The sequence below is a fragment of the Cryptomeria japonica genome, chromosome 9, assembly GCF_030272615.1.
Source record: "Cryptomeria japonica chromosome 9, Sugi_1.0, whole genome shotgun sequence".
Lineage (NCBI taxonomy): Eukaryota > Viridiplantae > Streptophyta > Pinopsida > Cupressales > Cupressaceae > Cryptomeria > Cryptomeria japonica.
In genome coordinates, this window is record NC_081413.1 from 468,361,459 (window position 1) to 468,387,203 (window position 25,745).

At 35.6% G+C, this 25,745-nt stretch overlaps 1 protein-coding gene across 1 annotated transcript in view; it reads right to left on the reverse strand.

Moving 5' to 3' along the window:
• The window catches only part of LOC131075930 (histone-lysine N-methyltransferase, H3 lysine-9 specific SUVH4), a 122,946-nt gene that overhangs the window by 59,127 nt on the left and 38,074 nt on the right, over positions 1-25,745 (reverse strand). The window contains exons 4-10 of the mRNA XM_058012893.2: positions 13,494-13,548; positions 13,255-13,364; positions 8,913-9,092; positions 6,832-6,930; positions 5,319-5,417; positions 5,029-5,078; positions 4,741-4,829 (exon numbers count right to left, since the gene is read on the reverse strand). Coding sequence (XP_057868876.2) covers positions 4,741-4,829; positions 5,029-5,078; positions 5,319-5,417; positions 6,832-6,930; positions 8,913-9,092; positions 13,255-13,364; positions 13,494-13,548 — 682 coding nt within the window. The remainder of the gene's footprint in view (positions 1-4,740; positions 4,830-5,028; positions 5,079-5,318; positions 5,418-6,831; positions 6,931-8,912; positions 9,093-13,254; positions 13,365-13,493; positions 13,549-25,745) is intronic.

Below are 25,745 nucleotides of genomic sequence, written 5' to 3' on the forward strand. Positions count from 1 at the left end.
TATGTGTGTGTGATTTTTACATTTTTTTGTATAAACGAACACAAACCCCAAAACAAATCAGTCGAACCAATGAACTAAATCCCTGGACCCGAACTAATACCGAAAGGAGCAAGTTAGATTCAATAGGAAAGAACCATTTTCTAGAAAAAACAAGTTGCAAATCCACTCTTAATGGTCCTTAACATGAATTGTAAACTTTCTTTTAGAGTATCGAAATCTCTTTTGGCTGGCATCTCCTACAATTTTCAGCACCCAGTTTCCATCTCCAACACAATTTTGACCTCCAATTTGGATTTTGTCAAATGATGTAATATGTCCATGGATCTCTCCAAATAGTCCTCTCATAGATTTTTCATTTTTGTACTATTTGTGGACTATTTATAGTTACCTTGTTGGTCTCTCAAGTTGTTTCCCTTCTATTAGTACTCGAGTTCTTTTGTTTATCAAAAAACATTTCAGTTTTTGTTTTGCTTTTAGATATCTTTTAGTTTGTAGCTTCTTTGAAGACTCTTTTTTGATCCTCTTGCTACTATCTCTATTCCCATTTCCAAGTCACAATAATACATTTTGGTCACTTGTGGACATTAATAATATTTCATTCTTTCTTTCTTTTTAACTTTCTTTCTCACTACTAGTGTATTCCAATTGATATCATTTCAATTCTTTACATTTTCGGCATGTTGATTTCTGCTCTCTATTTATTGATACAACAAATGTATCAACAGTCCTATTCCTAGTCCCTTTCCTAGCATTCAATACAACTTGAACTAATGGATCTTCTCCTCATTATATTACCCTATTCTTGGCTACAAATAACATATCATCCTCAAGTATAGTAACAATAAAAAACTAAGGGACAACCAAAATTGTCAATTAAAATAATTTTGCAAAATTTGACACTTAAACTAGAAGTGAAAGTTCTCTATATGTTCTGAAACAAATGAAAACAAATTTTATTGAAATTGGAAAATTACATGAGCTAAATTTATGTAATATTGTTGTAACCTCCAATAAATTCGCACCTTTCAGTGCAACACAAAAAAAAACAGATATGCGATAAAACCACTCTTTAAATTAGCAAGGGAAACTTCTTGAAAATTACAAACTAGCCTAAATTACACAATATGTACTTGCAATTTACAATTATTACAATGAGTTTTGGAGTGGTTCATGTTGATACTAAATAAAATGTGAAGACATCTTTTTGGCTTTTCCTAGGGTGAGAGGTTAAGATACATTTTCGAAACTTGGCAAAGAATTTTATACTTTATAACTAAAAATAGATTTGAATGCTAGACACTTGCATTGTTCAATGAAATGCACAAACTAAACAATACAAGTACACATCCAAATTGAATAAGTTAATACATAAAAACATGGTGACTTTAGTAAAGTAAATGAAGGACTCGATACAAAAACCATTATATCCAACTCCAAAAAGAACAGCAATACAAAGTTTGCAAACTTAGTAGAAGCTATTAAATGTTCTTCAACAAATATCTCAATCGAGACTTAGATGCAACATATGCATAATAAATCCTACTGAGCAAATAAACATCGAATTTTGGATTAACAATCAGAAATAGTAAAAAAGAGCGAAAGGCTGAAAATAGCACAGGCTCCTTGCATCCTTGTCATTTTATGCTATCAATATTTTCAAAGATAAGCACATATTTATAATCCGTGCTATTTTTACCATGATCTAATTTCACCGCAGGCCAAAAATAGACATCTGAATGGGCATCTCTAGAAGGCTTTGATGATTATGCAACTTTTCCTTTGATCATAGCTAACCCTTGAAAATATATCTTGTCATTTTGAATCCTTCTAATGCTAAAACCAAAACCATGCAACCTCCAATTAAGCTATCGATTGACTTTATTACAACTATGACTTAATGCTCACGCCAATCACATGACAAGAGATCTAAAATTAGTCGACTTCATGCTATAAATAGTGAATGCTAAAAAGAGCATAAGGCTGAAAATAGCACAGGCTCCTTGCACTCATGTTATTTTATGCTATCAACATTTTCAAAGATAAGAACATATTTATAGCCCTTGCTATTTTTACCCTGATCTATATTTAACACAGACCAAAAATAGAAAATCTGAATAGGCAGCTCTAGAAGACTTTGATGATTATGCAACTTTTCCTTTGATCATAGCTAACCCTTGAAAATATATAGTCATTTTGAAGCCTTCTGATAGATGCACACTTCTAATGTAATGTCCCCTTCCTAGGTACTTTCAGCTTGGTGATCGTTAGAATATTCAGCAAGTTCCCATAAGCTAATGAGTTAGGGTTAGGGGACTTAAAGTGACCGTTATATCCAGCTTATTTGGTGATGACAAGTTTGCTTCAAGCTCTGTTGGTTGGCTTTTGCATTATGACCTTTTTTGGAGTAAATTCAAACAATTTGTTCATTTTTAATATTTTTAAATAGTCAGTCTTGAGTCTCGACAACAACTTGGTTGGTGGTATTTCTATTTTGGGAATGTCAAAATGCATTTAATGTTGATATCTTGGTAGTTAATGTGGTCCAAAGCGATTAATTTAAATAACATTAAAATATTAAAGTTAAATTAACCCGTTATAATTTAATAAAGTGACAAAGTTGGCACCTAAGGGGAAATAAGTTGTTTTAAAATTAAATTAGTGAACCTTGGAGTGGGAGACATAGGAGTAAATAAAATAAAATTAAAAAAAGTGTAAACCCCTAAGCAGGCAAGGGTTTTGGAGGTCTTTATTAAAGATTTTGTGGAGATCATTTATGTTTATGCATGATTTGGATTTTCAGAACAGAACTTGTTGAACTTGTTCATCCTATGGCTTTGTGAGGGTGAAAACCCTTGCAGAGGACATCTTCTTTGTTAGTGAAAGATCTAACCTAGGAGATTTGTCGGTGGTTTCAATAAGAAATCACATTTAGACTTGTGTTGATTTCTTCAATTTTCTACTTCAGAGCTGGATTGTGAAGATCACTAACTTTCAGAGAGGGTTGACAGTGCAAATTTTTGGGAGCAGATTGCATATTTTGCACTCCATTTGCTGGCCGCAACATTTCCAGCTGTTGGTTGTACCTGCTAGAGGGATGTGGAGGTTTGGTGTTTTCATTCGCCTAGCATAGAGCATCAAAGAGGAATCTTGCTGGAGGCAAAAGGAGCAGAGTTTGAAGTGTGGCATCCAAGATAAGGGTTTCCAATTGCTGTTTGAAGTGCCAAAACTCAGTTTAGTGCATTCCAGATTTAATGGGTATATTGAAAATAGCATTCTAATGTAATTTGATAATCTGTGGTGTTCTTTTCTATGAGATATTGTAAACCCACTTCTGAAATTATTTCCTGTTGTGGGTTTACTTCATTTTTGAGATTATAAGATAAATTTCTGTTATTTCATTGCTGCAAAATTATTATCTGTGCAATATCATTTTGCATTGTCTTTCATTACAAAGCATTCCCAAGAAAACAAAAAACTTGGAAAAAAATATATTACATCTACACTTCTTCAAGCATCTAAAAAGTGACTGCTTTGTATGGGCATGTCTCTATTCCTTGACACCTGTTTGTACGCATTCTGGAAAATGTTTGAATGAAAGTTTTCTTTGTATTAGCACATGCTACTAGCTAAGAACACTAGAAAATAAAAAATCTAACTTAAAGACTGGATTTAGTTTCAACATTTTCACTTCCTCACAATTGCATACCTCTCCTCCCATGTGTACTTTTATAGTCTTTATATGATTTTTTTAAAAACATGTACTTTGTATAGAAGCACCAACAACCTTAGGTGTGTACCATTGGTCCAGGCAAATTTTAAAACTGATAACTTCTTCATTATAAGGTGCCTGCCATTACTTTGTCATTTTTTTTAAATAAAAAGTGCCTTGTACAAGCATGCCTTCTTCATTCTACATGAAACTTTAGTCTATACTTGTTGAAGCCTCCTGTTCTTTTGTATTGGTGCACTAGAACTTCTTATCGTGCACCTATAAATTGTCAAATATCTTTTTCAATTTTTCCTTATCTAGACTATGCATGCCTTGCCTATCCTACATGAGCCACTACTAAGCAGATGTGTTTTTGATTAGAAGGAAGAAATAATCCTTAGTACTGGTGCATCATTGTTCTCTTGGGCATGCTTCTTCAAGCTAACAAAATTGAATCCGTTGTAGAGACATGCTTTTAGCTCCAAGTATATGCCTTTTTTGTACGAGCATGTGCCTAAACCCATTGAAATTATTCTGCTCCTTTAGTGAGGTACTCTCTATTCTTATGATCCTGTGGAGGTTAGAAAAAGAACCAACAAGACAATTGAATCCTTAAAAATCCCTTCAAACATCTAGACAACAATGCATCACAGAATTTGGATTTTATTTATTTTTACAATACAAAAATAGATAAAAATATCCTTTCAAAATTTCTATTCCCAAAAACTGGTGGGCATCCATTCTTCAGTTCCATCTCAGAAGACAGTAATTTCCAAAAATATTTTTCATGTTAAAATTCATATTATGATTAAACCAAGAGGTTGTCAAGAAGTTTTCACATGCTGCAGGTTCATCTAAAATCTGATCTAGCTCTCTTCCACTTGCCATATGCTATAATGGATTCACATTTCTAACAGAAACCATTAAAATACACATATGCATCTATCAAATTTTAGCAAATACCAAAGCAGGCCATTAAAATAAAATAAAATGACACAACAAACAAATAGCGTGAAAGCATCAAGCCTCACCAGTTGGATAAATAGGTGTATTGTCGACAACATTAGAAGCCACAACAGGGAGTCTCTCCTGGCCATTGCTGATATCCTTACACACCAAACTAAGAAGGGATGGAACTTATTAGATTCAAGTTGCAACATAGAATATTGTTAAAGATAAAATAGAGTAAATGTCAGGCTCATACTTGATAAGATAGATGAAAATACAATATCTTGATAAAAAGAAAAAGTTCACAAAATTAACCAATTTATTTTGAAACTATTTTGAGTAAATAAGAGAATATTGCAGCAGGACTGTACCCACGTAACTCGGATGTGCTTTGTGGAATTTGGCCTCGACTAAAATGAACCTGCTCCCACAAAGAACGAACACAATGCAGATTCAAGGGATATGATATATTGAAACAGTAACATCACAATGTCTGATTATGGCTAAAATAGTCCAAGAACAGTACCCAGTTATGTGTTGATACAAGGATCAGTGTCCAGTTGAATCTAATACAATACACCATTGTGTCTAAACAAAATGAACAGTATTTGTCAAACTAAACAAAAACAAAAAACAATTTACCAAAGCAAATATAACCAACCTGATCTGTTGTCAATACCGGCTGCCCTGCAAGACGCCTAAGACGGTATTTAAAAACAGTAAAACCAGATAGCCCTTTTTCAGCCCAGTACTTAACAACCTGCAATAAGAAAAGCACTTTGCACATCTTAAACCAGCTAATAACACAGTATACAGAATTGAATATTAATCTGACAGCATAATTAATCAATCACAGAGCTTATCCAACACCATCTACATGATCATTATTAGTTCACAAGAATTACATAGATAAGAGACATGATATTTCCACAGTCCACGCTAGTGATTAAGAATGCTTCTCAGTATAACTGTGTCGAACATTTTTTCAATCAAAAATACACCCACACAATTATACCACAAAAAACACAAGCTGTTATACCCATAAGGATTATCAATCAACTAGATAGATGGTAAAAATTAGAGCAGGTCTTTGACCTAACCAACAATTGGGAGGGAAAAAATGTCAGCTTTTACCATTTGCAAAGTTGTGGTGATTCCTCCTTCAATTAGGTGCAGTGAAGATTTAAGTCATTTTCATAAGCATGGATAGCATTTCAGCCTTGAGCATCACCAGCCCTAAATCAAAATTTTCTTTGGATACTGATATGAAACCAAACAGTCCTAATCACCCCTTTAGGTCAATTGCAGCGATTGGTATATCAGTCCAATGCAGAAAGATATTTATGATCCATATTGATCAGGATGGCAGTTCTAGACAGTTTTTATATCATAAAACTAGGTCAAATTGCAGGGGGTGTAGCTTCATCGATGCTGATGTAGAGGGCTTAGAATGCATACAACACATGATAATAGGGTGCCCAACTTCATTCATCAAAATTTGGCCCCTGAGACACTCCAAAAGCCAAAAGTCTGAAATACAAAAATATTAAAACAAAAAACAAGTGTTCTGATGAGTTTCATCTCACAACAAATCCCCTCAAGTTCTTGGGGGAATACTTTCACATTTCAGAGCAAATTAATTCAATTAATACTTTAAAATTCTCATTTCATGTAAAAAAAAATTTAAAATAGCATAGAAGAACTATTATCCAAGTATAAAAGTCAGTGTTGAAGGTCCACCTCTTCTCTTAAATTGCTACCTTGTAAATCAATCTCATTTGAACTATCAAGTTGTTTTCTTGAATATGAATAAAGTAATATAAGTATTATCTGATATCTGAGTCCATTTCCTTTGCGTCATTATATTGCTGTAATGGCATGCTATATTACTTTATTCCTTTAATAACATACTCAGTGAGGAATACACAATTCCCACCAGCTTTTCAGTATGACATTGGTAGTGTTATAGAGTTACCAAAATCACAACCTGTCTTGCGGAGATTCCAATGGTTTTAACTTTTTTCCTTTCATATGTATAAATTAAAACATAAAAGCAATCCAACAAAAATCATGTATTTTGATACGACGAGCAATTCAAGGAATACAACATACACCTAATCAATGTTCTTAGTACCACTATTTGAATTATAGGACTAAACTCTGAATGAATTTACCTGGTATAAGCCATCATATGTGTAGACCTTCCCGGTATAGCTGTTCTTTGAATCATGCCCACGAATTACTCTGACAGGAGTTTTCTGGTAGATACAATTCTGAAAACACGTGATAATAATTAGCCTTGCAAGGATGCATACAATTTTTCATCCAGGAAACACCTATCAATAATCTATGGCGAATTAGAGGTAAAAACCATAGTTGAACTATTAGCCAAAAACAAAAACTCGCCAAGGCCTGAAAAAAAAAACTCTGCAAAAACTCGTCCACTTAAAAATTTGCTAAAATTTAATCAGAAATGCATTTTTTTGCAAAGTTCAGTGAGGACATGTATCCTATGAATCAATAAATGAGTACACAAAAGAAACAAGCTGAGTTTAGATATATTTGATTGATTTAAATGCAAATTGGGTACAAAATGGCATCTTCTTGTGGAATGCTGATGGCTGATAGACTGAAACAAAATGAAATAGCAAATTGTTTTTGTAAAACTAAAAGTAAATACTACATCAAAACATTTTGCATCTTCCTCTTCTCAGCTCTAGGGAAAACTAGGGGAGAGATAGAACAAGAGGGTCTAGTTCTAGGAGTCCGATGTGGCTCCTCCACCTCGCCAAAATGAGGCTCAGGGTAGGACCCCTTGCAAGGGTCAGAGGGTGAGAGAGAGAGAGAGAGAGAGGTAGAGAGAAAGGTCTAGATCTTGGGGGAGAGAGGAGAGAGTGAGATAGAGGGTGGTAGGGAGAGGGGATAGAGGAAGAGTGATAGGTAGATAGATAGGTCTAGAATTTGGGGCAGATAAAGTGAGTCAGATAGAGAAAGGGAGAGAATTCTAATAGGAGCCTACTAATTACTGAAATTTGACCAAGTCTAAAAATTTAGAAGACCTTCCAAAACCTAGAATTTGCATTATAACTCCTAGAGATCTGAAACCACTCTCAAACATCCTTCCAATATATACATGAAATATAACTTAGAGTATAAATCATATTATAATTCATGTATATATTCTGATGAAGACAATGAGACTGACTTGCATAAAAAAAAGATTATTTTTTGGCGTGTTTGGGCCTCTTTTTTTTTTGCAATTGAGTTTTTGCCAGAGGCGCCAAAAAATCGATGAATTTTGCCTTGTGCGAGTTAATGGCATAAGTACTCCCCGAGCAAAAAAAACTCACGAGTTTTTCAAAACTCACCAAGTACTCTGCGAGTATTCCATCTACGAAATTAATCATCTAATGAGGAAAATAAATAAGCACTTATTAATAACTAATAATTTGAAGAATATCAATGACCGGCTTCATGATTAGTCTCTCAATCAATTTTAGTATATTAAAATAGATCAATTATGTTAATCAGTTAGGGGACATTACATTCATAAACAATATCAGTGAAGATACATTGCCATTTTGCTTAAACCAGGCTGCTGACCAATCAACAAGGCATCAGACGTACATAGCACAAATACAACTTGCAACCATCTATTGTATCGTTTTTTTTCTTTCTGAATGTGATGTGCAAGAGATATGTAATGTGAATGTGGGAGGTTCCACTGGGACTAAGCTTCACCCTTTCACACCCTAGGGAATGTAACCCTGTGGGAATGGTGACAGGCAAGCACAACCTTGACATCATTGAGCCATCACCCCCTCCCCCTTTGTATTTTCATTTTGACATTTGTGATGTAGTAACTCAATAAGACTATCGTGATATAGTGATTTCATGTTCTTTATTTTTAATTTATTTTGTATGAAAAAGCCCCCTTTTCTTGAGACTTCAAAACATCCCTGTGTTTCTGTAAACCTCAAATGAGGGCTCGTAAAACTCTGTCCAAGAGCCTACATGTACAGCAAATTTAGAATGCACTCTATTATATATCAAATATCTAAGTTATTTACATCAGCAAAGTACTAGTGAGAAAATCCAAATGAACAATCTAGAAGCACGCAGCACAAAGTAGTTTAGGATAATTATAAGCACAAAGTCCACATATAAACTAGAACAAAAATTGTTGAGATCCTTTTTCACTAATATAAAGTAAAATAATATTGTTCAACTTCTGCATTGAATACAAACTGTGTACCTTCAAAGCCAAATTGCCACGGTTCATCTCTTGGTCTTTTATTTGATGTTTCTTCCCAAGTAAATCATGGCCCCCTTGGCCCGTATAAACCACATTCTCAGCATTATCAACATCATCTTCATATTGCCCTGAGAGCACTATCGCAACAGCAAGTGGAAATCTATAACCTTTATACTCCTCCTACCAGTTTTTAGAAACAAAAAACAAACTGTTAGAATTTTGATTTTGCATTGCACTTATGCTTTATAGTGCTTTACCTATAAGTAAACCAATGATGTAATAGTGATTTAATGCCTATATTTTAGGTGTGTGGATGTATCCCACGTAGACTGTACCTTATTAGTCATTGGTTTAGTGACTCTATTTAAAGAGATCCGCTATGATGTGATCATTATTGAAGCTATGTTGTTGTGTAACTAAGTGTTCAGAGACTTTAGACAGTGAAATTATGATACCTTATGTACCCATTTTTTAATTTGTCTGTCTGAGTGTTTTCCACCCTTTCTTTCAATAGCATAGGTCCTATGTGAAGTGTTTTTCTTATCATGGTATCAGATTTCAGGTTGATGCATGAGGTTGAAGTTTGGGTTTTGTGTCAATTTTTTGCATGAGATGGATACAATTTGATCTCCGTGTATGATTGTGTGCAGTGTTTGAGATTAAAAAATTTTGGATCTGCATGTTCTGCGGAGTTAGCATTTGAAGCTTGGTGAAATAGTTTCACTTTGGGCACTTTTTTGGTGCAAGCAGAAAGGTGGGGCCCCCCTTACTGAAGGGCATGGAAGCTTACAACTCACCAGACTATAGTTTTGATTTTTTTAAAATTGGAGTTTTTGAGGATTGCATGGATTCCATCCACATGTGAGGAGTGCACAGGGGTTATGTTATCTGGGTGCAATTTTGTGTAAGAGTTTCAATGTGCACCATTTTTTAAGCTCATGGCAAGCGAGTTTCATGTTGTACATGTAGTTGCTGTGTTTCAAGAAAAGTACTTTCAGCTGCATTAAATCAAAAAAAAGGCATCACAATTTATGAGAAAAGTCCTGCAACTTATGGATAGAACACTTCCTGTAAAGATCTTTAAAGAAAGCTGTAAAAGCTTCAATTCAAATCCTCGTGGAAGATTCCTTTGAAATAAACAAAATTAAAAAGGAAGCCCACATGAAAGTTATGAAAAATTTTCACTAAATTATTTTATAACTTTTAAATTAGCTCCCTTTTACTTTTAGCAATTGGTCATATGGGTAAGTTCTAAAGGCAGTCAGTGGCTACTGTTCAGCCCCTGGTCACACTGACACTGCAATTTATTTTGTGAGTGGTCACACATACAGGCCCCAAGGGCTTAAATGGCTTTTGCAAGTTTCACTCAGTTTTTTTATGTATTCAGTTTGTTTTATAGCATGTGTTTTTCTTACTGAGATATGATAGCAAAACTCAAAACAAAATTCTTCTTCCAACTCCTCTTTCTTTTTCCTCTTTCAGCACTATGTTATTTAGGTGGTAACCACAGCAGTGCCACTCTACTCTTCCATATCACTCTGCTTCCATGTATCATCACGTATTTCGAAAGGTTTGGTACATTGACCGGATTGCTCCTCCATGTCATCATGTTTTCACATATAGGGAGGTAGAGTATAATTCACACTTTATGCTATCAGAATTACAGGTACATTGAAAGGCAAGAAGGATAAGTTGTAGCATTAGGGATTTTTTCTAGGTGTGATAAGAGAAAACCTTAAAACATTTGAAATTTTTCATACTTGGACATGAGCACCATGGATCAGTTGATTCTCCTTGGTAATCAATTAGAATTCATTTGAATGAAAATACAACACAAGTACTCTTTCATTAATACATGTGTTTAGAGATGTTGTCAACCAAGATCCAATTACACCTTAGTTGCCTAGAGACGAGTTGATGTCGTAACAACATAGTTCAAAATGTTAGAAAGATAGAGCAATGTTATTTTAGAACGTTGTTGCTCCCATTAGAATGTAACTCATTAAGTGTGGCACTCGATATTAGAATTCAAAGGAATTGCAAATTATGTATAAGATTAGTGGCACATGCCAATTCATGTATTTGACTATGGCACTAGGCAATCTCAAGATTGATGAGCACAACAATGTTTTATTTATAATGGTCAATTATCTTTTAGGATAGACTTTAAAAATATTATTTATTCACTTGCTCTATTGGTTGTAAATCTTATCCTCTTACTTGTCGCTCTTATACTCTTCAAACAAAGCATAACTCGAAAATTCTCGTTATTGTTCTCTATGTGAATGATCTAATTCTAATAGGGGGTAATGGTGGTTTGATTACAAAAGAGAATAAGCAATTAGCCTAACAGTTTGAAATGATAAAATTTGGGGTTGCTTCACTATTTTCCAGATTTATTTGTATGGCAGGAATAGGATAGGTTTATTGTCTCACAGTCAAAGCATGCCAAATTGTTGTTGACATAATTCAAGATGGAATATGCTAAACTTGCCAAACTCTATGTGATCCTAGTATTAAATTGACAACAGATATATGGATGGACAAGGTACATCATACGGAACATCAAAATCTCTTTTTTCATTCAACTGGCACCAAGTTTATGCAGGAACCTCAAAGTAGTCACACGAAAGTTGCAAAGGGTATCTTGAGATATAAAGGGTACTCTAGATGTTGTATGTAAGTTCAATAGAGGAGATGAATGCATTCTCCAGGGTTAGACAAATTCAAATTGGGTAGGAGATTCTCACAAGAAGACAATTTTGGACATCTTCAAGCTAAGATATTCATTTAATTGCACGGCCTTCCAAGAAGCAGAGAGGTGTTTCACAATCAACAACAGAGGTAGAGTACATTGGACTACCTCAAGCATCAATTCAGGTAATGTGACTGTGAGAGATGCTTGATCACTTGAATGTGCTGAAAGATGTGACGATGATTCATTGTGACAATCAAAGTGCTCTTCAGATTACCAATAATCATGTCTTTCATGTGAGGACTGAGCATATTGAAATCAAGTATCAAAAGATTTGTTAACTGTTATAGCTTCAACCTTCGAAAGATTTTGATTGGTTATGTATGGATAGAGGATCAAGTGGCAAATATCACGACCAAGCCATTGATGAAGGGTAAGTTTGTCAAGTTTGGGGAGAAGTTATGTCTTAAAGAGTTTTTTGTGAAGAGAGGATTGTCATCAAGACATTCTCGTAATTTTTGAACATTTTTTTCTAATGTAAACTGTGTTGAGTTACTAACTTATTAACAAAATTGACATTTCAGATCATTCCACATGATCCATCATCAAGATTAGAAGAATATGACCTGGGTTGTGTTATTAAGAATATTGACATTTCAGATCATACTACATGATCCATCATCAAGATAGAATAACATACAAAACCGGCATTTCAGATCATACCATGTGATCCATCATCGAGTGTAGATAAATATGTTCTTCTAATCCAGATGATGGATTATGAAGTATAATCTGAGACATCAATTTTGTTAATAACTTAACACAGTTTAATCCAGACAAATTGTTCAAAAGCTATTATGGACTGGAAAAGTCATATTTTTGATTCGCTTTATTGTCTATATGCTACCTGTGTTAACTGAATGTGTTGAATATCCTCCAATTTTACATTAGGGTGGATATTATAATATTAGTGTTGCATTGTAATTATGCTTTATAATGCTTTAATGTCTATAAGTGAACCAATGATGTCATGGCACTTCAAAATCTATATTTAAGTTGTGTGGATTTATACCACATGAATTGTATCTTCTAGGTCACTCGTTTAGTGACTCTATTTAAAGAGGGCAATTGTAATATGATCAATTTTGAAGCTATGTTAGCATGTGATTGAGTATTCAGACTGTGGATTAATTAAGTTAGGGTTACAAAATGTACTTTTTTTTAATTCAGTCATCAATGTTTTTCACCTTTTTCTTCAATAAAGCATGTACTATGTGAAATGTTTTACCGCCTTTCTTCAATAATGCAAGTCCTATGTGAAGTGTTTTTCCTAGCAAAAACTGACACAAATTAAGAATATTTTTAATGAAAAAAAAAAAGATATCGAGCATTTTGCCTGTGAACTTGACAAAATGAGGAATTGAAATGCTATTAAGTATTATGGCATGTTTACTTTTTGTGTTAAAAGGTTGCAATCGCAATCAGTTCTGTTCTGTTTTGGCTCCTGTGATAAAAGGGCATGTCTAATACAATTTGTAAATTGCAATTGTAATCTATGATTATCATCAATATATTTTAATTTTGTCTAGCAAGACAAATATTCATAGCAGTCCAGATGGTTATGAATGTTAAGATACATAAACTTACCATTTTTCCAAAGCTTTTTCCCATAAAATCTATCCCATTTAGCCAGTGACTATGGAAGCCAATAGCAATCATTTCACAACGTGAAAAGAAATGATCTCCAACATTGACACCTGCCTCCACCAAAAAAATAGAATTTAAATGACCATCAAGTTTTATATTAAATAGTCACCAATAAAGCATATTGATAGCATAGAAGAATAACAAAACAAACAGGCATAGTTTACAAAATTACAACATACCAGGGATATGACCTGGCCGCTTTGTCGGGAAAAGAATTCCATTTGTCGTAAGCATCTGTTAGTTCAAAGCTAAGCCTATTAGCACTTTTCTAAGACTTAGAAAAAAATTTGATACCACGGAGCAAGTTGAATGTCTTACTACACATGCATACAAGTTAAAAAAGAAAGTGTGCCTGATGTGCAAGACAAGATTGGGAGAAACCCCTATTTCTATAGGATGGAAAAAATGAAAAAACCCATATGTTGCAAATAATGATTACATGATACATGATTACAATGAGTAGCAAATAGCAATAGCATTACAAAAGAGAAAATGGCAAATGCTCAAATCGCTCAAAATTAAGAAAAAATAAAATTTCAATTGCATTTTGAGTCTGATGTGTTCGAACGGGAGACTCTTGCAAGTCTCCTTGCCCCTCAAGAGACGCTTGGGGGTCTCCCAAGGAGTCTAAGAGACGTAGGATGGGAGATTCTTGCAAGTCTCCTCGCCCCTCAAGAGACGCCTGGGAGTTCCCAAAGAGACTTGGAGATGCATGGTAGTTTCCCAAGGAGACTTGGAGACGCCTGGGGGTCTCCCAAGGAAACTTGGAGACGCTCGGGAGTCTCTCAAGGAGACTTGGAGTTGTCTGCCAAGGAAACTTGGAGACACCGAGACATTTCCGCGTCTCCGGCGGATCACTGGTGGTGATGGCGGGACGACGAAGACGTTGAGTCCCCATCTCGGAAACACGGGCCTAAGGGGGGCGAACGCGTTTCTGTGGAACACTGCTAAAAATTTTGTGGACATGGGTTCCCAATGGAACATTGAGGCGGGAAAGAGGGAGCCCCTAGCTTAAGCCTAAAAGGCTCTTAACCCCTACCAGGATAGGGTTATGATCAATGTTGGAGCTCAAAATTGCAGGTTGCTAAGCTCTAAGACGATGCCAAGCTCTATGATCAAGTTAGGCAATCAATTTTGGCCAACTAACGGAATGATTGATTTGATCTTAATTCCTTTCTCTTCTGGCTTTGCCAAACCAAGGCGAGTGTACCATTCACCAACTTCCCCCTATATGTGTTATAATTAGCCGGTAATATTTAGGCAGATTATGTTACAATGTTCCTATCTTAGATCACTCTTTGACTGGCATGAAATTAGAATGACCTTATTTCCCTATTCCTAATCTTACTTCAATAAAAGGAAAACAAATAGCTTGATTAAATTATGAATATATAATTGTGATCGCTGTCTTATCAATTACTGGGTACAAAGTCAAATGAATTCACTCACAAACTTCTCCTTACTGGACAATTTTTACTTTCACACTTGATGTGAAGTTGTCAATTGTTCTTTTCCTTTATACTCTGTGATTTAATTTGGTTACAATGATTGTCATGCATGCATTTAATCTCTCCTTGAAAGAAGCAAACACAATAATCATTCAAGAATGCAGAAACTCTCTTGATCAATCTACAAAATCCTTGATATCGCAGACTAAAATAACAAAATAACCACCATCCATAAGGAATATCAAAACAATCTTTGAATTCTTAAATCAAAGCAATACGTTGAATAGAACAGGAATCCACAACATTGAATACACCATATAAAAGATAAAAGCTAATTGATATATTGATTGCAGAAGCATTAAATTTTTTTTCTTTATATTTTTTTTACATGAAACAAATGATCTTCCATTTATAAGGAAAGATCAAACAAACTTGAAACATCATGTCTTTTTGAAAATGAAACATAACTTAGTTACAAAGTGTAACTAATTAAACAAGTCTTTTAACGACTCAACAAGAACAAATTAACTGCCCCTAGGTGGTCTATGTATTCTTGCTCCTTATAAGTATTAATGTTTGAAACAAAATGTCTCATAACATATTCCTTTCTGTAGAGCCGATTCAAGATGATCTTCATGTTGTCAAGGACGTGATCTTCATCGTTGATTCATCCAATGCTTGTGGGAGTTCCTCTGATAGCAATTCCCTCCATTGTTCTCAAGGGATGAGTAAACCATCTTCGCTATTCAGTATGGTAGGGAGGCTTTCTCTATCCTCTGTGTACAGTCGACTCATATCATCCTCAAGCTCTACATGGTATTCCTGATGTTTAGACCACATCCTTCTAATATCTTTAGGCAGTTTGAATGATTCAAGATCTTGCACTTTGTCAATATATCTTTTATTCTCTCTACAAGTCTGGCATGTTCCTACAAAGCTCTAAAAGGTCCTTCATAGGTACTCCAATAGTCATTAGCATTTACTATCATTTCATTAAATCTATGAGTTATCAATCCTGCCATCATGTCATATATGGTCCTTTTTCTTTGCTCCTCCCTTTTCTTTATTGCTTTCAGAGGCTTATATGCCTAGTACCTCCAATAGTTTGTGTCCTGTAATGCTTTTGACACTTGTTGCTCACGTTCAAATGAGAACTCCTCCCTATTAGCTATCGCCTTTAATTTCTCCTCACTTCAATCTAAGTTCTTCTGATTTTTCATACTTGGCCTTATATGCATCCCTTTCTTGGACCAAGTGTTCAGTTTGTGCCTTGTTGAACTGAGCAACATTAACATTCAGATCTATAGTGCCCATGGGATCTACTTCTCCAACTCTCTGCACCAAGATAATACCAAAAACTTTATCAGTATCAATGAGGATGGGCATTTTATCTTTTGGATACAAGGCCCACTGCAGATCGCCCTTTTGATTAGGATCAAATCCTGATCCGAAGTAAATTTTATCCACATGCTCAGGTAACATTTTTCCTTTTACATTTTGACTCTTAACAAAACTGTCAAAGACAATAGAGGAACTCATATCCCATCCTGGGATAATTACAATTCCTGCCTCCTGCAAAAGTTGTCTTCCCCTCATAGGGGTCATGTTATTCATCTCTCTATCCACTTCATCCTGAAGATTTTGCAGTAGGTCATCCTCATTCTCCGCAGTGATCTCATTCACAATTTTTCTTAATAACCTTCCCTTGTAATTATACAAGAAAGTTCTGAATTCAGGGGTATGTATGAAATCATTATCAGCAATGAAATGCTTCCCTACCAATTCTCTTATCACACACATCCTCCAGAGGTTGTTCCTCTATAATCATTCTATTCTAAGAGGTATGACCAGTGTCTGTTATTTTTTCTTCTTCGTCTTTTGAAACCTTTCTTAAAAACATAGGACGGTACCCCTTCAATGAATTCATCCATATGTGCAATCATATTGTTTACCCTATCAATAGGATTTTGAATGTTTGAAAAAGAAAAAGGACTAGGCACATTGTGATTTTTTCTCCATTCCTCCACTCTAATAACCTTGTCATATGCCTCTAATTTGTCCTGGGCTGATGTTTTCTCCATATTCCTAATGAGGTCATCTTGCTCAACTAGGATGTGCTCAATAGACCGTAACTTTTGTGACTGCCTTGCCTGGCTAATATACTCTTCGGGGTCAAAGTTACTTCCTGGCTCTCCATGTGGCAAACCATAATGACCCAGTTTTGATTCAATAAGAGCATACCCTTTGGTAGAGTGCACAGTAAATTCCCCAAAGCACATGTTTCCTGGCATGAAAGATTGCTTTCCATGTGAGCCCAAATGTATGTTATTTTAATCAGCCAACTGCCTTACAAATTCCAAATAGGCAATTTTGTTCGATATTGTCCTAGGAAGTAGAAGTGGTGCACCTTCAAATCCATAAACCCTAATTTTAGTACAATCTATAGAAGCATACCAATCACCCCAATTGTGGTTGACAATCTGTCTTTCATCATAGTCCTTTGGCAGGAGAAACTTTCTAATTTCTAAAGAGAGTGTTTGGTGGTAGAGATATCCCAAAAGCTTCAATAATGGTTGGACAAAATACTCTTCAAAGTACGAGTACTGAGACCATGGATATCAGTAATTCCATATTGGTGTCCACATTTGTACTGGCTTTCTTACCCCATTTCTGGCGTATTCAGTAACTCTCAAGCTATCTATCCACAAACTTATTTCTTGACCTACATACAACAACATATGCATGAGTAAGGAGTAGTATTTGAAATAGATTTCATTAGAATTACATTTAATGACTCCCAAACTATGATTAATCCCATCCACAACCTGAGACACATAGTCAAAAGGGCGAGAATCAAGTGTTTGAATATCCGAAGCAAGCACCATTGGTGCAATCTCTATGAAAGGCTTAGCCTCCATACCCAAGACCTGACATATTGCATAGTAGGTATTTTTGAAATACTCCTCAAATTGGTCTACATCAAATGGGGGTTTTTCATCAAATATTTGCAGATTATCTTCTTTCCTTGGCCTATGAATTGGCAGTTTCCATCTTATATACACAACCTTGAGTTTGTTGTATTCATTGTTTAGATGAACAGGATCTATCGGAGTATCATAAGTGAGGTCTAGGTTGAATATTCTAGATACATAATCTTTTGTTATTGGCAACAGGGGCTGTCCAGAGGCATCACATATAGTCTTTGTCTGAGGATTGTAGTTCTTTACTACTACCAGAATCAAATCCACACTGATAAAAACATTGGGAACAACCAATTTTCCTAGATTACACATCCATGAGTTGCAAATTGGCTCTGGTCTATTTCTCCTCCTGAAATGATATGAAAACAACTCAAAAACCTCTTTGTGGGATCCATATATCTCCCAAGTTCTCATACGTATCCCCAAGTTTTTCTTCTTCGGGTTTTAACTGAGCAACTCATCTAGACCTTGGGCAAGATTCAGGGAATTGATCAATCAAATCTTAGTTTAAGTGTCAACCCTCCTTTTGTTTTTTCAATTTGGTTTCTTGTGAGACTTCCACCTCTGTTTCCTTTTCTTTCAATTTCTTCACCCTAGGTTTTTTAGACGAACCTTCCATTCTAGGGATGAAAAACACCAAACTTTTTTATAAAATTTAATCGAATTCAGTACTTACTTGGATTTTTCAGCCAATTCTAAATCACTGCTTCCCGTCGTCCTCACTCCAACAATCTTCACAATTGCTTGCCACAATTATTTCCCTATTGTATTGCTCTTTAAATTTTCAGCTGAGCAATTTGTGCTGTTTTACAGAACGATCATTTATTATCATGGTTCAAATTCGTGTTGACACAACACTTATTTAGCGCGAAATATATGTTTATGCCTCAGGGATACTGAAAGTTTCCTTTTGTCGATATCTTAATTTCGACATGTAATATCATTTCGGCAAGATCTCCTTATATCTTCCTCATTAGTCATAGTCCTACCGAAATCAAACTTTTCACTATGTATATCATCTTGATTTTTAGACATTCGATGAGAAGCCCTTTATCGGCAAGACCCATCTTCCTTTCCTTAGAATCTCCCTATCATACCGAAACTGTCATTTTCAGTGGGACTTAAAACTTCTCTTACCAATGAGCTCCTTTCGGTGTGACACTGTTTATCGTCAAGACCAATCACTCTTCACTTAGATCCTTATTGTCACACCGAAAGACCCTTAAACACCTCACTTAGATCCTCCCCGCCATACCGAAACTAAGATTTCAGCAAGACTAACCACTTGTTTTGTCGACAAAGTATTTCCGAGGAAGCGCTTTACTTAGATAAGGTTTTTTAGATTTACCAAGTCCCCTTTTCTGTAGGACTCTTGTGTATCTCGCCGATATCTTCTCTTTTTCGATGAGAAACCTTCTTCCTACAAAACCCTTTCTGAGTGTGGCAGACCAAGCATGTCTCACCAATATGTGTATTTCGGCCAGAGACCACATTTTCTCCCCGACAAACTCCTTTTCGGTGTGACTTCTATTTTCGATGAAACCTTCAAGGACTATGGTAGATTCATAGTGTTGTGCCAAAATTCCTATTTCGCCTTGGTATCTGCTTTATCCCATCGATAACATATGGTTTTCAATGTGACTTTGATTTTCAGCCAGACACCATTTACACCCTAAAGACTTTTTAGTTTTGTGCCAATGTAATTTTTTCTTGTCGTTGTGACTTGTGGGAGGCCTAGGCGAAATGCTACAAAAAATATTGTTTAGAAGTAGTTCACATCCCTTTTGATGCTAATTATTGCTCTTCACATATCAACACTCCTTATTACATATATTAGCTCCTTTTTGAAACTATATGTTGGGCTCTACCCTTATGGGAGTTGCATTGACCCCACATATAGCATTCACCTCTGTATGCAAACATGTCTTTACAGCTGATGTAATTTTAGGGTTTTTATTAACAATTGCTTGTTTTTAGATATCTCTTGGTTTGATCCAACAAAGTACTATTAGTGATTCTGACTTTCTTGCTGTTTATGTTTTTCATTAATGAACTTGTAACAATAATAACCTCATCTGGTGACTAAATAAACCATTCTTCTCAAACCAGTATCCATAGAATGGAAAAGTTTGGTGTCAGCAAAGAAAACTTAGGTAAAGAGCTTTTCTCCTTGGTTAATCAAATACAAAAACTTGGTGATGACATGTGCACAAAGTCTCGAGAAGTGACTATTTGTTAGTTGATACTTGATAGAACTTTTGTTGGTTCCAAGTAGTAAGTTTCTCTATGGTTTCCCTTTGTTCTTTCACTTCCCCTAAGCTTTAGCACAAGGCAATGAATTTTTTAATTTAAATTTGTTCTTTTATGGGTGAGAGCCCCCAATAGATTCCCTCATTTCACCTACCAATAGATATCTAAATTTAATTAGTTTAGATATTAATATTAAATGTACATAAGAAATAAAGTTAACAATAAATAAGATTAAAATGATAAATAAGATTAAATAATACACAATAGGCCATCAAATCAAATAAATAATATTAAAATAAACATCAAATTTTCAATAATATGTATACTCTAGAGGAGCAATACAATACCCTATTTGGTGTGCAAACAAAAAGGGACTTCCATGAATATTTTGGTATTATTGGCAAATGAGCAATAACAAATAACAATAAATATACATCAATTTTTCAGTCAACTAAAGAGGGCTTCAGCAATTCTCTCTAAAATTCTCTTCACCCACACTCTTTCATTCCTTAATCAATCTTCCCTTCATTCTATCTCTACAACTGTTGGTGGTCTTAAGAAATTCAAGTCAACCATAGCATTGTACAATGTATCATTTGCAACCATGTTTAAACAGTCTAAGCAAATTGTTTAATTGTTTTTGTAGTTGCCATTCCTCATCTACAAAAAGAGTACCAAGCTTCAAAATTAACAAACAAAAGAATAAACACTAATATACCACCCAAATTTTTGAATGGCATGTTTTATAATTATTAATAAAAAGATTCAATATTTTCCCAAGATATTCCCTAGAGAGAAAAATTTGAAAAAGAGGATCCAAATAAAGTTCAGTTGTGTCATTGAACATTATTCACTACGATCATTATATTTAATTTCTAAATCATTTGATTCTAACTATAGTAGCATTACTTGAAATTGGGATTGTCTCAACAAACCAAAAGGAAAAAAGGAATTCAATTACACAAAATTTAATAAAGAAAAACTCAAGAAATTAAAAAACAATAAAATATTCATAAAAATTGGGGAAAATGATGTTTTTTGTCTAGGGCAGCTACAAATCATTTTTTATTTGTTTCTCTAAAACTAAAGTGGAGGTCTAGAGGCGGCAATCTCTAGCAAGCCCAAGAAGAATGCCCCAAATGTGTTCCCTATGACAATTTCATGCAAGGTTGAGGAACGAAGCTCCCACCATCAAGCCCAAATTAAGGTCTTCATGGCCACAAGGATCTTAAGCGCACAAGCCTTTTTTCTAATTCTAGACTTTTAACTTATCTCCTAACCTTTTTTTTTAATATTTTCCATGTTTAAACGTCTATTTTTAATGGTTGTAAGGACCATCATCTTGTCCCTTGATATTCTCCCAAATAGTAACATCCTCAAAGACATCCTTCCCTATGCAAGGACATCCCAAGTTGGACACAAGGAAAGGCAATGTGATATTTTGTCCTTGTCCTTGTCCCACCTAACCCAAGAAATTTTTGTTCCAGGAACAACCTAAAACTCCAAGGACACACTTTTTCTAGAAATAATAGCCAAAGAAAATTCTTCTTCTAATATATATATATGCTAAGTTTGTTGGTTGAAAATTTTGTACACTTGGGGAAATATACAAAATTGTGGTTTCAACCACAGCACACGAGTAAAATCTCTCCTAATTAAAGGAAGGCTCCCCCTATCTAACTAAAACTGAAATAAAAACAGGATGGGACAGCAATCTTCCTTCTTTCTTCAAGAAAGACAATATCCTTTTCTCTTCACAGAAAAGGATAGCGATTAAATATGAATAGCAGTAACCACTTTCAAGTAAAATGAAAGAAGGAAATGAAGTTTCCTGAAAGCGCAAAGACTTCCGTCACTTCCTTTGGGACGGGACAGCAATATCAAGCTCAAAGACTTCACTATTAGAAGTCCTATCTACCATTTGCTATACTAAATTTTACAACGAATAAAAGACAACAGCTTAAAGACTGGAATAATTTATTCTTTCAACACAAAGACAAGAACTAATGCAAGCTCAAAGACTTGCTGCTATTTCTCATCAAACAATAATTTTTCCCTCAAGAATAGACGCAAGCTCAAAGACTTGCTGCTCCTTCTAGAGATTTCCTATTTTAATTAATCTTCTCTACTTGCAGCTCAAAGACTTCAAATCAGATTGGACTAAGCTCCTTTAGAAACACTTTGCATAGAATAAATAAAAAGAGTCAAACTCAAACTTGTAACTCAAAGACTCAAAACTTGAGTAATCCTTCTTTATTATTCTTCAAAACCTTCAATTCACATACATAAGCTCAAAGACTTCTTGCTGTAAATTTGGCAGAGTTTTTGCTTGCTTTCCTAAAAGATAAAGATTACAAAGGACCCTCTCTTCTATTTATAGGAGAGGAGTCTTGAGAAAAAGGTGGGAGGATCCTAACTAACTTGAGAAATTCCCTCAACCACCAAGACCTATTCAACAACTAATTATGACTTCATTAACTAACTAAGACTTATTCCAGCTACAACCCTAATCGGACACAACTTGTAGTTGTCTTACAAGTAATTACAAAAGTGCAAGTAAGGAGTTAACTTGCAATTACAAAAATGCAAGTGATGACAACTTGCAATTACAAAAACGTTTTTACAAGTAAACCTGCCGAAAGGGAAACTACAATTATGAAATTACAATTTTAAAATTTTACAAAACACTTAAGTTGCACCTCTTGAAGATATGAACAATTCGAACTTCTGAATAACTTTTTGCAATTCATCAGGATCTGGTTCGTGAGTGTTCATAGCCACCACCCTAGTCTTTACGATAACATCATGGCATTGGCATAGCATGGAGTTGCCCTTTTCCAATGCGGACTGGATTTCCTGCAACTCAGTTTGATACTTAATCAATATTTGAATGGAAGCGAGTGAGAATTGCTCACTTCTCCATTCATCATGAATCTTGAGTTGCAGATCTGCAAGAACTTCTTCCTCGGGCAGCAACTCATCATTCTGATTTAAAATGTCGCAGGATACCTTTTTACAACGAGAGGTAACATCTTGAAAGACTGCTTCACGCAACTTTAAGGTCTCATCAATTTCTTCAATGAGTGACTTGAGAACAAGAGATTTGTTCTCCAGAAGTTCCTCATATTCAATGTACATGACTCTGGAAGGAATTACGTCATGCACCTGAAGAACGCCCAACTGATGTTGAGGCATCTTTCACCAAGAAACTAAATTTCCTTCAACCTTCTCCATATTTAGTTTGAAAGCACCCAAGATTTGATTCAACTTATCTTCAATGATCTCCAATTTAACCATTGTTTCAAATACCTGTCTTATGACTTGTGAACATAAGTCATGCAATTGATCAACCCAGGTGTCCAAGGCTTGAACCTTTTGGGCGGCTCTCTCAATACCTTGGATTGGTTTACCGACCCTGGAAGAAATAGGTACTTGGCCTTCTCCACTTGAAGGTTGAGTAATACTTTGGATGGCTGCCATGAGTCTTTGATTCTCTACTTCCAATTGATCTTTCTTGGTCAACACCTCATCATACGGTTGTACCAATGTAGCCACTATTTGTTGAGCATCATGTTTGACAACCTCATGAGTCTGCTTACCTAGTTGCACTTTTGTGATCCGATAATCAACTGCTTGCATTTCTTCAACTGGTTTATCTGATATTGGTTCAGCAATTTCTGCCACTCTCATCCAATTTTTATCAACAGTCACCCTCGAAACTGTCTTTGCCCTCTTTAAGTTTTGATTGTTTCAACTGTTGGTAGTCAAAGGCATCAAGTGAGATCACCTGCTTCTTCCTCTTTGCAGTGAAGGAACTAAGCAATGGAGGTAAAGCCATTAACTCTGATTCTGGGATAGAGGGAGAAGCAGTTTCTGTTTGAATAACTGTGGTGACTTTGGGAGAAGTGTCCGTCTGAATAGCCACCATAGTTTGCTGAGTGACGACAGGATGTGATGAAGATGTCATGAACTCATTGAAACAAGTCAAAGAAGTGTCAATATCAGACAAAGGTACATATGAAGGATCATCTGAAAAGATATTCAACAAATTTTCCTGTGAACGACCTTGAGATGGTTCTGCTACTAAAAGTGGAAGAACGTTCTGCGAAGATTCTGAAACTGAAGGGGCAGATTGAGAGTTCACATCTATCATAGGAGGAAACATGGGTACCTCAATAGGAAGTGAAGAAAGAGAATCATGTGGGGACTCTGTAGAAAGCGACTGAGGAGCATTATCAGATTGAGTTTCTTCATCTGAAGCTTCAGGATCAATCACATGAATTTCCAACCGTGGCTTCTCCTTACCTTGGACTGTTATTTCCTGGGGAGGAAGCACCATTGCACGACTGACTCGCAATTTGATCCTTTTACTAGAACAAGATGCACCTTCTTTTTTGTCCAGTTGAATTTCAAACTTCCGCCCAAGAGGACCTGTAGAATCGTCTTCTTTCCCAACCTTAATCTTAGTGAGCTTGACACCATTGTTCTTAAGCCAGATATTGGTATTGGCAAGAACTGACTGAAATCTATCCAAGATAGAAGTGCCTTCCTTATGGGACCAGTGGATAGAAGGAAGTGAAGCCTCATCAACATTCTGATTGACAAACTCAGGATCAAGAATGTTGCCATCATCAATCATACCTTGTGGCATGTTCACGAGGTTTAGATCCACAATTTGTTCTGCAGTGAGTCGGCAGTAATCCATCTTGCGAATCTCCTTTTCTGTACAGAGATCAACCCAGATATCTTCTGTCCGATGTACATGGATGAAGGTCTTCTTGATCTTCTCCTTCATGCCTCGGTAATCGAAATCAGCTCTAGGTTTGAATCTTTTGAGTCTAATTTCCTCCAACTCGGTCTCCATAGCCCTGGCCTTGATTGAAGTCATTAGAGAATATTGACCAATCTTCAATGGGTTGTTAGAAGAAATACCCATGCCAACCTTGTGCTTAACTGACTGATGTGTATGCACAACCATGATCTGCCTTCCCAATTCCATGAGAATAATCTTATAAGTTGGGTATCGTGGGAGCATGTAAGGCTGCCCGCCATAGCATCCAACTCTCATGCAGGTAAAAGTTGGAAACTGGAGAGACAAACAACCATATTCTTTCACCCTTTCCCATGCTTCATCTGAGACTCTTTTGTTCTTCAGGTTCTTGTCAAATTGGCACAGGTAATGACCAAAGAAAGCGTCCTGAACCCTTCTGAAATGAGACCTACTTGATCTTAGAGGCAACTGATCATAGTATTCCCAAACCGGTACAAGCATGCGGCCACCCTTGGTAGAAAGACCTGGGAAATGTTTAAGTGACGCGGCAATATACACGAGATATGAATTCATGTAGAAGGTGAAAGTAATAGGGACGACTGCAAGTTGTTCACACAAAGCATCACTGATGATCTCACCCCAACAGATGTGCTGAAACTGCCTTATTAACATAATAAATTGGTACATCCAAGGTTCAAAAACATTGGAATGCTCCAATCCCATCATACGGCTCAGAAGAGTAATAGTATCACCGATCTCATTCTTGAAATCGGATCGATATAACTTTGCCCATCTAGTAAGCGCAGTGCGAGGTTCATGAATCCATTTGTTGATATGATGCTTTCAATCTTTCTCCCATTTGGCAAAGTATTCAGCTACACTTTGCTTGGAGATCTCTATATAAATGGTTTCAGAAGGTATTTTGAAAACCCTCTCTATGGCTTTTGCATCCAGGCGAATGATCACTTCTCCATCATCATT